General features: G+C 41.9%; 1 protein-coding gene across 1 annotated transcript; it reads left to right on the forward strand.

Annotated features, from left to right (window-relative positions):
• Positions 1–754: 754 nt before the first annotated feature.
• Positions 755–12,282, forward strand: LOC107300803 (uveal autoantigen with coiled-coil domains and ankyrin repeats-like; the record flags this gene model as incomplete). Its single annotated transcript, XM_029287043.1, has 15 exons — positions 755–888; positions 1,230–1,318; positions 1,776–1,840; positions 2,443–2,500; positions 2,829–2,899; positions 3,568–3,674; positions 4,090–4,271; positions 5,422–5,459; positions 5,755–5,844; positions 6,634–6,741; positions 7,699–7,731; positions 8,060–8,158; positions 8,329–8,365; positions 9,377–9,426; positions 10,288–12,282. Coding segments are annotated over 15 exons (3,156 nt in total), but the record flags the coding sequence as incomplete, so codon positions are not given.
• Positions 12,283–12,287: the final 5 nt, after the last annotated feature.

Genomic DNA, 12,287 nt, shown 5'->3' on the forward strand with positions numbered 1-12,287 from the left:
TTTTTGTTATTCTGTCTCTCACTGTTCATATAAATCTACCGTTAAAATTATAGACTGATCGTACAAAATCGTACAAAATCAGCAGGGGATCAAATACTTTCCCCCCTCACTGTACAATCTACTAGGCCACTGAGATGCTATGGCTCCCACATCCTTATCTGCAATTGCTACCCAGTTCTAACTTTTAATATTATTTTAAGTATTATGATAAATTGTAGCATGTTTAATGGATTTAAATTTAAGTTCAGTCACATTCTTGTTTTTTCTTGTTTCCCTTATTTATTGGGGTACAACTTCCAGCGACCCATTTTCAAGACTGACATCCTCCAGAGGTTGCATAAACTTCCTCCAGAAGTTTAACCAAGGTTGCAATTTTTGTTGAAGACATTTGTATCTTGAAGAGCATTCAGGCGTATACTGCTCTGCTCTGTGTCAGGCTCATATTGTAGAAGAAACAATACTGTGCCTCAGTTTAAAGTGGCTGCTAAAAATGTAATTGAGTAGATTTATTTCTTGTATTCTTAGACCAGAGTAACACCTCCTCCAGGGAGTTTGCCTGCAAAAGTGCTTACAGCCTGACTTTTCAAGTGGTTTCTCTCCTTTTAGCAATGTGCCAGATGAACAACAATTCTTTGAGCTCATCCATTTTTATTGGAGATGCTCACTCTTTGCGTGAAACAAATATTTTCTGGAATTCCTGCTAGATTTTCCAATACTGACATTTATTATATATATTTTTGCATTTTTCAAACAGTTGACTGCAGATTGGAACAAATACGATGATCGTTTGATGAAAGCAGCTGAAAGGGCTGATGTGGAGAAGATCTTGTCTGTCCTTGCTAAAAAAGGAGTGAACCCCACAAAACTAGATCTGGAAGGGAGATCTGCGTAAGTAGAAGCCTGATTGCAACTATTTTGGCCTCCCTCCTAACCCATGGCAATTTGGGGGGAAACCTGTATGGGCAGCTCTTCATTTGTTGCACATGTTAGTGGATTATATAAAGTGCAGGATTTAGTTCTACTTTAGCTGTAGCTCAGGAAGGTCATGTTCAAGATTATTTATTTGGATATTTTTCTTCTAAAACATTTATCTCTTCCAACTCACATGTTGGAATAATTTCAGCTCTAGAATAGGAGCAAATTCTCTTGGACTTGGTAGGATTTACTTGTACAGAATGAAACTGTGCAGGTGAGCAAGACCTGACTTTTTTACCCTTTGTTTCACTCAGATTCCATGTTGTAGCCTCAAAGGGTAACCTTGATTGTCTGAATGCTATTCTTGTTCATGGAGTTGACATTGTCGCCACTGATGTAGCAGGTATGATTTCCTTGTTTAAAATAGAACAATTGCATGTTGTTACTTAAACAATTTTGAAAGGCCAACTAATGTATTGTGTGTCTGGCCCTGTAAGCCTGTTTGGTTCCATGTTGCTTGTTTTGTTGCCTGTACTTTGGAACTGTAGTATCTTATTGACCAACACCACCATCCCAAAATAAAAAAAGAGAGCTATTTAAAGGAACTACTTATTCTGCACTACAAATCAATTTAAATTAATTTAAAAACCCAATTTTCTTTCTTTTCCTTGAGGTATATAATTCAGTTCAAATATAGTGATCAATTTAATCTGCAGTTGCGAGCTACACAGGGTTATCTATATATGTATAAATCTCTGGGTGTTTGGGGAGGGGGGAATAGGCATTTCCTTGCTTATATATATATATAGCATATATATTCTGGCTATGTTCAGAATTTCCTTGTTAATTCTTCTCTTCAGGAAGGACTGCTCTGCACTTAGCAGCAAAATATGGACATGCGCTTTGTCTGCAAAAACTATTGCAGGTATTAAATAGTTGACAAATTGTTAAATGTTGTGTAGAAAAGAAAGCATGATAGGGAATTTTGTTTCTTTGCATGGGGAAAATTCAGGACCTTGATTAGCTATATATGGTAGTTATCAAATGTCCAGTGGATTTCAAAATACATGTAAAAACATTAAGCAGGAAGCTGAAGAGCCTTGCATGACAGAGGGGCTTTCTGTGCATGTGCAAGATTCTCTTTCTGTCAGATGAGGAAGGTCAGTGGAGTTCACTGCAGGTTTTGTGTGCAGCACATCTGTCCGTGGGGTAGGAGGGAAAATGCTTAGAAAGGAAGCCCTGCAGATAAAGAGACCATGTGGAGCTGGTGGACTGATTTTGTAGAAAGCTGATTTGCTAATGTTCCTGTAGACATTATTGGAGTAGGTAGGATGTTACATATTAAGTCTGGTTCTTAAATGAGTGTTCCTGATCCATGCACGTAACATTTTTGAATGAAAATGCATTTGAAGTGCCGCTTGAAGTGTTGCCAGGTTTAGATTCTGCTATTATTAAAGTACAATGCTAAATATTGAAGGTATTAAATATCTACAAAATGGTAATAAGATATGCTTGGCTCTTCTACAGTACAACTGCTCAACAGAAAATGTGGATCTGCAAGGACGTACTGCTCTTCATGATGCGGGTAAGGGACAGGCTGTGTGTACAGCCAGAATTCCTAATATAATGAGAAAACTAGCAGTGTTACTAACAACACGGAAAAGCCAATGATTAGCGCAGATGCTGTTTGTGTTTCTCCAAAAGATGAATGATAATTGTTAAGGAACTTTTTATTATTACCTTACTACTTTGAAACCGATGCATTCTGATTGAGACATTGGCTATTAGATATTACTAGGTATTATTAAAACAGTCCAGAAACATGTTCCATGGGTCCTACAGCCAATAATAACCTGCCAGTAGTTGAATCTTGAATTTTCCACCAGTAACACCTATTGTTTTGCTTCCCAAAGCAATGTCGGATTGTACATCCAGCATACAGTTGCTGTGTGACCATGGAGCCTTGGTGAATGCCAAAGATGCTGTAAGTTCCTTCAGAATCTTCTTTCAGGATGGGTCAAGTTCTTGGTTCTTTTTCTTTTTTAATAACATTTCATTAAACAGTACAATTACAGTGATATCTTGGTACTCATTGTTATTTGGTTCTGGGAGGTGTGATGAGTACCAAAAATGATGAGTACCAAACACATTTTTCCTATAAGGAATAATGTAGTGAGTCACAAGGCAGCCGACAATGACAGATTCTAGCTTGTGCGTTGAGTACCGGGACAAAATTTTCACATCAACATGCATTGAGTCAAATTTGATGAGTTTCAAAGCAGGTACCACTGTACATCAATAAAAACAAATACAAGCCAAAAAAAAAAAGAATGTATGGAAAAGAAAAAGTAAGAAGAAAAATAGAAAAGAAAAAAAATAATGTAATAAATGAATGAAGTGAATGGAAAAGAGACTCCTGCTTTATCACAAGTATAATTGTAGTAACTTAAAATACAACAAATGATCTTTTCTTCCTGTACTCCATCTTTTGTCTAAACATTTATGAGCCGTGGTGGCTCTTTTGTGAGCTTTCTGGAACACTTGTGGGTAATCTGAAGAGGAATTATCGAAGATTGCCAGCACTTCATTCTGCTATAGGAGCTGCTCTGCCATTTCTTCTTCCCCAGAAGACGTTTTTTGTTCTTTTTCCAGGATGGAAGGACACCCTTGGTGCTGGCCACTCAGATGTGCCGTCCAGCTGTATGCCAGTTTCTGTTAGACAGAGGTGCTGAAGTCAATGCAAGAGATAAGCAGAATCGGTAAGATATCTTCCTGCAAGTCATCTGCAGATAAGCTACCTATATGCTTCTGGAACACGTTAGAGTTAGTTTCTCTGTAGTAAAACCCTACTGAGACCAAGAAATTGTGAATTTGGGGCCCCACGGATTCTGTAAATAGAAACATTTCACACTTGACTCAGAAAGATCTTGACTTGCCTTCCTTGAATTTGGTGTGCACTGGCAAGAGGGATCAAGCAGAAATAATCAAGCAGCTGGCACCAGAATACAGATAGTTCTGTTTGTTGAATGCCCACTCAAAGCTACAAGGGCACTGAAAAAGTGACTTGCCAATGATCCTCACTCTTAGGACTATCACAGTAGCCTCATGGCCACGTTCAAAATCCTGGGCAGCCAGCACCTGCTGTACTTGCACCCTTTCTTCATTCCCTTGCAGGACCGCTCTGATGCTGGGCTGCGAGTACGGCTGTAAGGATGCTGTAGAAGTTTTGCTCAAAAATGGAGCCGATGTTACTTTGGTTGACGCGCTGGGCCACGACTGCTTTTATTATGCACGAATTGGGGACAGTGCTGAAATATTGTCTCTGATAAAGTCTGCCTTTGAAGAATCCAGCAAAGGTACATCAGCTTCCCTCATATTTTCAGGGGAAATGTCTTCTTCACCCAGGACACTGCCATCTCCTGGTTGTTTCTGCCCATCGGATAAGATCCCGTGGGAGAGGTTGCCTCTCCGTCCTTTTGTTCATTGCCAGAAGTTCCAAGGGTTTTGTTTTTTTTTAGTTGTTGTCCTCCTCCTTTGGAAGTGCTTTTGTCCTAAAATCCCCAAAAGCCTCCAAAACTGTTCTCCCCCCCCAGAAATCTTAGTGATGAAAACTCTTGCAATTTGGGGGGGTTAATCGATATAGAGTTATTTTCTTTCTTTCCGCCATGAAACTTTGTAATCATTTGCTTAATGATTTTGTTTTATGGTTCTATTATTTTATTGTTGCTGTGAGCCGCCCAGACTTTAAGATGGGCAGCTACACAAATATAATAAATAAATAAATAAATAACGCAAACAAGCAAGCTGCTGGTTTGTTTGTTTGTTTTTTTTAATGAAAACAAGGTTTATAAGCTGCTCGCAGGGCACCCTCAAGGAAGCAGGAATTAAGTAATAGGTTTAATGCAAAGATTAGAGGTTAGGTACAGAATCTTGAAAAATGTCATATGAGATTCCAGTCTTCTTTGATTAGTGAGTTCCTCAAGGCAGAATGTCGTCTTCTTGGACTCTTTGTGGGCCAGACTCTGCTGATACTTTTGAGAGGAACTACTAATTAACTTCTGTCCCATTTAACATTGTTTACAGTATGTCTAGTATTTCCCCAAGACAGTCCAGTTGCCTAGTGAGAAAAAAAAAGCATCTTTGGATCTCCAGTTCCTCCTGAGCCACAGCGGCATAGTTGATGAGAGGGGCACACAAGCCCTTGAAATAAAGCGGCATCTGTTCTTTTCTTGTTTGCCCAGTGCTGCTAGAGTTTTATCAGATTCTCTTCAGGCTTTCCTCTCAGCAGATCCAGCTCATGTGGCTAGCGGGTGCGCACTCCATTGAACCTCAAAGGGTTTCAGCTTGAGGTGGCTATTCTAAATCATTTTTGGAATTGATGTTCTGTATTGTTGGATATAAAACATTAATGAAGATGCAGACTAGTAGTTTCTAAAGAATAATTTTGTTTTTTTACATTCTGCCTGAGCTTGGATGGAATATCTAAACATAAGCTTTATTTTTTAGCAGGTTACGAAATAATGAAGAAAGGGCAGCAACTGAAGGTAAGGATTCTGGGAGAGGTCTAATGTAAGCCTCTAATTTCTGCCCTTTGGAGGTGGTTTGGAGGAAGGTCTGCCCTCTGGGGAAGAGATATTGTGGGCATCATCAGTGATTGTGGCCTTTCTCAACGCGATCAGCCCTCTTTACCAGCATCTGTGGTCAAGCTTGCCATCTCTGTCAAGTTTGCAGTTGCCTAAGGTGAATGTAAGGAAAGGGGGACCTGTGCAGTTGAGGTAACTAGTATTGCTGAAATATTTCCTTATTGAAGATGAACTTCAACATTTTTTTACTTTTTAGGTGCCTGGCATGCTACCTAAATGGACTCAACCAAATATCTTGGACGAAGTGAGCAATAAACCATTTCTGAAGGAGCACCAGAACGTACAGGTGAAGGAAAGTTCCTTTGACTCTGAAAAGAATAAAAAACTTCATCTGTCAGCTCTTGAAAACTCTCAATCTGTTTCTAAACCACTTCTCATAGTCTTGCAATGCCTGGTACAAATGTTAGACAGTTGCTAGCCTTGGGGGGATATTTGCACAGTCCTGCAAAAGGGAACACCTACAAAAGAATCACCAAAAGACAAAGATAATGGTCTTTGCCAACATGTCTAACTTGCATAAATGCCTCATTGATGGACATCAAAGGACAGGTTAAAATCTTGGAGTGGCATGGTGCTCTTCTGGGCCATGGCAGGCCTTGTGGCATCACATTGGCTGCCAGTGGACTGGTCAGAATTGCTTTGTGCTTTGCGTGGGACTTTCAGATTCCACCTGCCTTTTCTGCGACTACTTTCTCTCAGCAAAAGTTCTTTTGATTCAACTCAATGGAGTCAAGAGTTTTGCTCTCCTGAGGGACCAGCTGGGGCAGGTCCTTACATTGTTGGGGCCATTCCTGGCTGCAGCTGAGCAGTGTTTGGCAGAGATGGGGGATGCGTGTGAATAAGTCAGTAGACAGAAAGAGGCCACTGGCTGCTAGTGAGGAGTGGTTGGGAGGGCAGGAGGCTCAGATGTAGCTTCAGGGAGAAGTCGGGTCTTTTGCGGTTGGCGATGGGAACCCAGGAAAGAAATCTGGATATCCCTATACAGGAGAAGGCCTCGCTTGGGGTGGGAGCTACGATTATCTGTAATGCCTGGTGAGCATCCTCAGCTTGAATAAGATTATTTTTTTGTTCCCAGGAATTAGAAAGAGAAAATGAAGACTTAAAAGGAAGAGTGAGGGAAATCCAGCAGGACCAACGAATCCTACTAGACAGAATAAATGGGCTGCAGTTGCAGCTGAACGAGGTAACAAACCCCAGTTTGTGCTGCATGCTTAACATTTAATTGAGATGGCTAGTATTTTATCAAGGTTCAGCCCCCAGATTTCCCTTTTTTTCTTTTTACCCACCATCCTTTTCTGAACAATGGTTAGAATAAAGGTGGTGATATTTTTTTTCTATTCTGAGGCATGTTCTCTGGCAGAAGAGTCCCCAGTCTGCCTTTTGAAGCGGGGTCCCCATTGCTGGAACTTTCAGCAGCAGTGAATATAAAGTGGTAGCAGTGACCAGTGTGCCCAAGGAGAAACTTTGCCCTCTGGACAGGGTATAGTCCAGGGGTGATTATTTAGCTGTTGGGACCAGGAGACATTTCTGTGGTCACCCTGGCTTCCCTCTGCAACAGGCTTCTCGTCATGATTAGAGTGAGGGACATGTTCGTTTTCTCTGGTTTTCCATTTTAAACAGTGACGTAGAAGTTTAAATGCTAATCTGCATTTGGGGATCAAACCATACTGTTGTTACCAAACATTCTACTTTTGATTGACTGTTCTGCCTCTTGTGTCAGAACAATATTTTTAAAAAGCTCTGCTGGCATGGCTTCCGGCTCAGCTGATGTGCTTGATTAAGCTTTCTCACGTGGAAGGAAAGAAGATAATATCAAGCCGGGCTGCTCTGCTTTCCCTCTTCCCTTCTGCAACTTTGGTCTTAGAATTGTGGCTTCTTTGAACTGTCAGAAAACGGGCCAGGGGCTGGAATGGGAAAGGACAGGATTGGTCCTTTGTGAACAAATCTGGTTCTTAGGGTTATTTTTGTGGGGGTATGAATGCAGAAATCTGTGCGCAGAATATTTTTGGCCAAATCTGGGACAGTCTATGAACTGGAAAGGAAAAATACCCTTTGGCAGGTGAGTTATAGCACTAGCCATTCATGAATGATGGAAGAAACAATCTCAGATATTGCTGAATGTGTTCTGTTCTGTTTTTAGGAGCAAATGGTTGCTGATGATCTTGAAACTGAGGTAAAAAAAGAAGAGATTCTTTCTATTGTTCTTTCTCATTAACTTGAAAGGAAAACTGTTTTTTCTGTCTCCTTAGATAATTGCCTGATAGATCTAAAATCATAAATTAGTGGGAATGGACCCTTTAAAAACATTTGGGGTTGATTGTGCTAATGCACCAGGATTTATGTAATGGCAGCATATGTTAAGTCTCAAGTAACTTTAGCCTGCTCGACTGCTATACACTGGGGCCTATGTGTATTTATCAAATCTGTAAAGGTATATTATCTCAGAAAGAGAAACAGACATTTCTGGCTCCCCGTAGCAATGACCTGTTGCCCTCTTCTAGAAAGATGATCTTAGGAGGCTTCTGGCCACAAAAGAAAAGCAGCAAGAAGAGAGCCTGCAAATGCTTGAAACTCTGAAGTCAAAACTCAGGTTCCATGAGGTAATGTCCCTTAATTTGGAAAGCAGTCTTCAGTTGTGAACTTAGAATAGAATAAAACTGGAAGGGACCTTGGAGGTTGCTGGCATGCCGCAGCCCAGTACTGGGCCACGGACCGGGGGTTGGGGACCCCTGATCTATGTGAAACCACGTCTGTTTTTTTGTGATTTCAGGGTGACCATGCAGGATCTGGAGGCAACCTTAATAACAGTACGTAGCTTTTGATACCTTCTTCAGCATGCCAGGCAGTCTTTCTGTACAGTTTTGCAGTTGCTTATTTGTGCAGCTTATAGTTGTGCATCCTTGTGTTTGTCTTCTTCCAAAACAATGTGTGGGTTTTTTCCCAGTAAGCAGGCAGTGCTCACTGAAGTTGAGGAGATGTGGGTTTGGTAGGCTTCTCAGTGGAATTGAGTCCATGTGCAGAAGGCATATGGATGTGCCCATTGCAGTCAGATGCTGGTGAAGGATGCTCAGGTAGCCCAGCGTTGGACATTTTGTACCTTGAAGAGATGAGAGACGGCTGCTTCTTCTGACGCCATATGACATTCTGCCCTCCTTGCCTCTCCTTTGTCTTCTGCTCTCTTCCTCTTTTGTGGAGGAACGTTTCACTCTCCGTGTTGATGTTCATGAGTCTTGTGACATCTGTTTTTAGATTTATGTATGTGTGTAGGGGGTGGAGGTAAGGAAGGCTTCAATTCATTTCAGAACAGAGCTGGAAGGGACCTTGGAGGCCTTCTAGTCCAACCCCCTGCTCAAGCAGGAGACCTTATACCGTTTCAGACAAATGGCTGTCCTGTCTCTTTTTAAAAACCTCCAGTGATGAAGCATCCACAACTTCTGGAGGCAAGCCATTTCACTGATTAATTGCTCTCCCTATCAGGAAATTTCTCCTTAATTTTAGTTGGATCTTTCTTTAATGATATTCCACCTGTTATTTCTTGTTCTGCTCTCAGGTGCTTTGGAGAATATGTTGACCCCCTCTTTTCTGTGATAGCACCTCAGATATTGGAAGACTGCTATCATGTCACCCTCTAATCTTTCCCTTCGTTGGACTCAGTTTAACCTCCAGACCCCTTATTATCTTTGTTGCTCTTTGTACTCTTTCTAGGGTCTCAACATCTTTTTTGTATCTTATTGACCAGAACTTTATGTAGTATGTAGAAGATAATATGCGGACATTTGTTTCAAATTAAAGAATGGATGTGTTTTGTTTTTCTTAAGGGAAAGAAAATGTACTGATGATGGAATCAGGCTATTCTGCAGGATCCCAGGTACCTGAATATTCTTGGCTCCAGTGCAACTCCAGTTCGCTTTCCAAATGCGATCCATATAATATTTGGCATCTAACTCTGTTATTGGGCATCCCCTGGAGGTGCTAGATTCCTCAGCAGAGCTTCCTGTAGCTCCACCCGTCAGCAGGCTGGAGCTTTGAGAAGCCAAAACACACCCTCAAAACTGCCCTCTTCCCCCTGCCTTTTTTTTTGGCTGTTGCTTTCCCCCTGCAACTGTGTTTGTCAACAATTGGCTTTTCTGCCCTTTTAAGGTGGGAAATTCATAAAAACTACAGATTCACCCCAAAAATAGCACTGAAACATTGGTTCAATGCTATTTAAAAACAAGGCCTTTTTCACACAAAAAGAAGGAACACAATCTAAGCCATCTCCTTTCCCTTGTGGCCCCACTTGCTGCAGCCCCTGAACCCTCCCCAAATGCTTTGCTTGGCCATTGGCCCGTTCCTGCTCTCTCTCAGCTGGAGGGTTGCTGACCTGCATGCTCTTCCAGTGCTGACCATTTAAATCTGGAAATGAGGAAGCTATTTTAATTTTCAAGTTAATAAAATTTAGAGGCAATGCATTTATGTTAGTGGAGGGATGTCCTTAATGCCTATTTCCTACTTTTTATCCTAATTATAATGGGTGGTCCAACAAGGCATCAATATTTTCCATCTTTTTAACCAATATTGGCCTGCCTTTTAATCTGAAAAATTATGGAATGAACTTGGGAGTGTGGCATTCAAAACACCACAGTTGAACTAATGGAGGCTTTTCCTTTTACATTAAAAACTGTTAAAATTACTGTTTTATGGAAACCATTGTACAAAACTTAATTAGTAACCTTTCTTTTGTTTAAAGCAAACGCTTGGTTTGGCGCCTGCTAATCTCCAGAGCCGCTCAATGGTGAGGCCTTTAGAGCTGTTAAGCCCAATACAGTGTTGCCCCTCGGAGGCTGATGCCCTCAAGCGAGAGCTCGGCAGCATCAGGAGCTGTTATGAGGCAGCAAGAGGTGACCTGAGCAGGCTCCAGGCGGAGCTGTCCCACAAGTCTGCAGAATGCAAAGCCCTGGCATCTGAGTGTGAAAGAATTAAGCAAGAGTCGGACCAGCAGATAAAACAACTGGAAGATGCTTTAAAAGATGTGCAGAAGAGAATGTTTGATTCAGAAGGGAAAGTGAAGCAGATGCAGACCCACTTTCTTGCCTTGAAGGATCACCTGACCAGTGAAGCTGCTACAGGTAGCACTAAGGTGACTGAGGAGCTGAAGGAGCAGCTGAAAGACATGAAGGCTAAGTACGAGGGAGCTTCGGCTGAAGTGGGCAAGTTGAGGAATCAGTTGAAGCAGAACGAGCTGTTAGTGGAAGAATTCAGACGAGATGAAGCAAGGCTGGTGGAGGAGAATAAAAAGTTGCAGAAAGGACTTGGCATGTTGAAGGTGGAACGTGAGAAAAGGGAGAGGACTTTTTCTGAGGCAGAAGAGCAGCTGAAGGAAACGGCAGTGAAATGGGCTAACAAATTTGAAAAGATGAAGGGTTCTCTGTCCAACGAAATTGATGAGAAGGGCTGGAAGCTAGCAGAGTTGGAGAAAGAGCGTGAAAAGCTGTGCACAGAAGTTCAGCACCTGAGGATGGAGCTTGAGAAGCAGAAAGCTCAGTTTGCTCACTATGTGAAGCCAGAGGAACATAAGCATGTCAGAAGCAGGTATGAGCAAAGGGCCCGTGAACTTGAGAAGGGACACTTGGAACTGAAACAAAAAAACCAAGCCTTGCAGAAGGCCGTAGAAAGGGCTCAGATGGACCAGAGCCTCCTAAAGCAGCAGATGGAGACCCTCAGGGGTGAGGTGAAGACCCAGTATGTTCCTTTGAAGGTCAATGAAGACACAAGGAAAGTGGTAGGAGAGCTGAACAAGAAGCTGACGGAAACCACTGAAAAATATCACCGGTATAAAGGAGAAACAGAGAAACTGCTAGCAGAGAAGCTGTACCTACAGGAGAAGGTCAGTAAGTTTCAGTCAGCTTACGTTCCTCCTGAAAAGCATGAGAAGGAGATAGGAGTCTTAAAATCTACCTTGGCAGACTTGCAAAAGCAGCTTGATGAATTTAGCAAAAGATACAAAAAAGAGCAGGCCAAAGTTTCTGAACTGGCAACTAAAAATGCAGCGCTCCAAGATGTCATGAAGGAGCAGTATGTCTCTTCAGAAACTCACGAAGAGGCAAAAACTGCCTTGAACATCATGCTGGAAAGAACAGGGGAAGAATTGTCAGACCTGAAGGAGAAGATGGAAAAGGTGAAGCAGGAATATTTGAAAGTGAATGAAGAGAACGATGCACTGAAGCAGAAGTTGAGGGGGCTGCAAAGTCAAATGCAGGCTGAATATCTCAATACAAAAGACCATGACAGTAAAGTCGCGGCTCTGAATAAAAATATTCAGGACCTTCAGAGAAGCAACTCTGAAATGCTGGCAAAGTACCAAGGAAAGCAAGAAGAAGTTGCCCAATTGCATGCAGAGATTGAGGCCCAGAAGAAGGAGATTGACTTGATTCAAGAATGCATCAAGTCCAAATATGCTCCCCTTGCCAGTTTGGATGAAAAGGAGCGGGACTTTGAGGCAACTGTAACGGAGCTGAAAAACCAGCTCCTGGAACAGGGGGAACAACTCAGAACAAAAGAGGAAGAAATCCAGAAACATATTGAGGAAATCAGAAAGTTAACAGCTGGGATCCTGGCTGTCCAAAATGATCTGCAGCAAAACTATATCCTTGCAGAGAAGTACCATGAAATGGAGGGAATGTTGGCAAGCAAGGTGGATGACCTGAACAAGGAGTTAAGGGAGCTGCAGCAAAAGTTTGCTGAGGTCAC

Source organism: Protobothrops mucrosquamatus, unplaced genomic scaffold (genome assembly GCF_001527695.2).
Source record: "Protobothrops mucrosquamatus isolate PMUCROS unplaced genomic scaffold, P.Mucros_1.0 scaffold8521, whole genome shotgun sequence".
Taxonomy (NCBI): Eukaryota; Metazoa; Chordata; class Lepidosauria; order Squamata; family Viperidae; genus Protobothrops; species Protobothrops mucrosquamatus.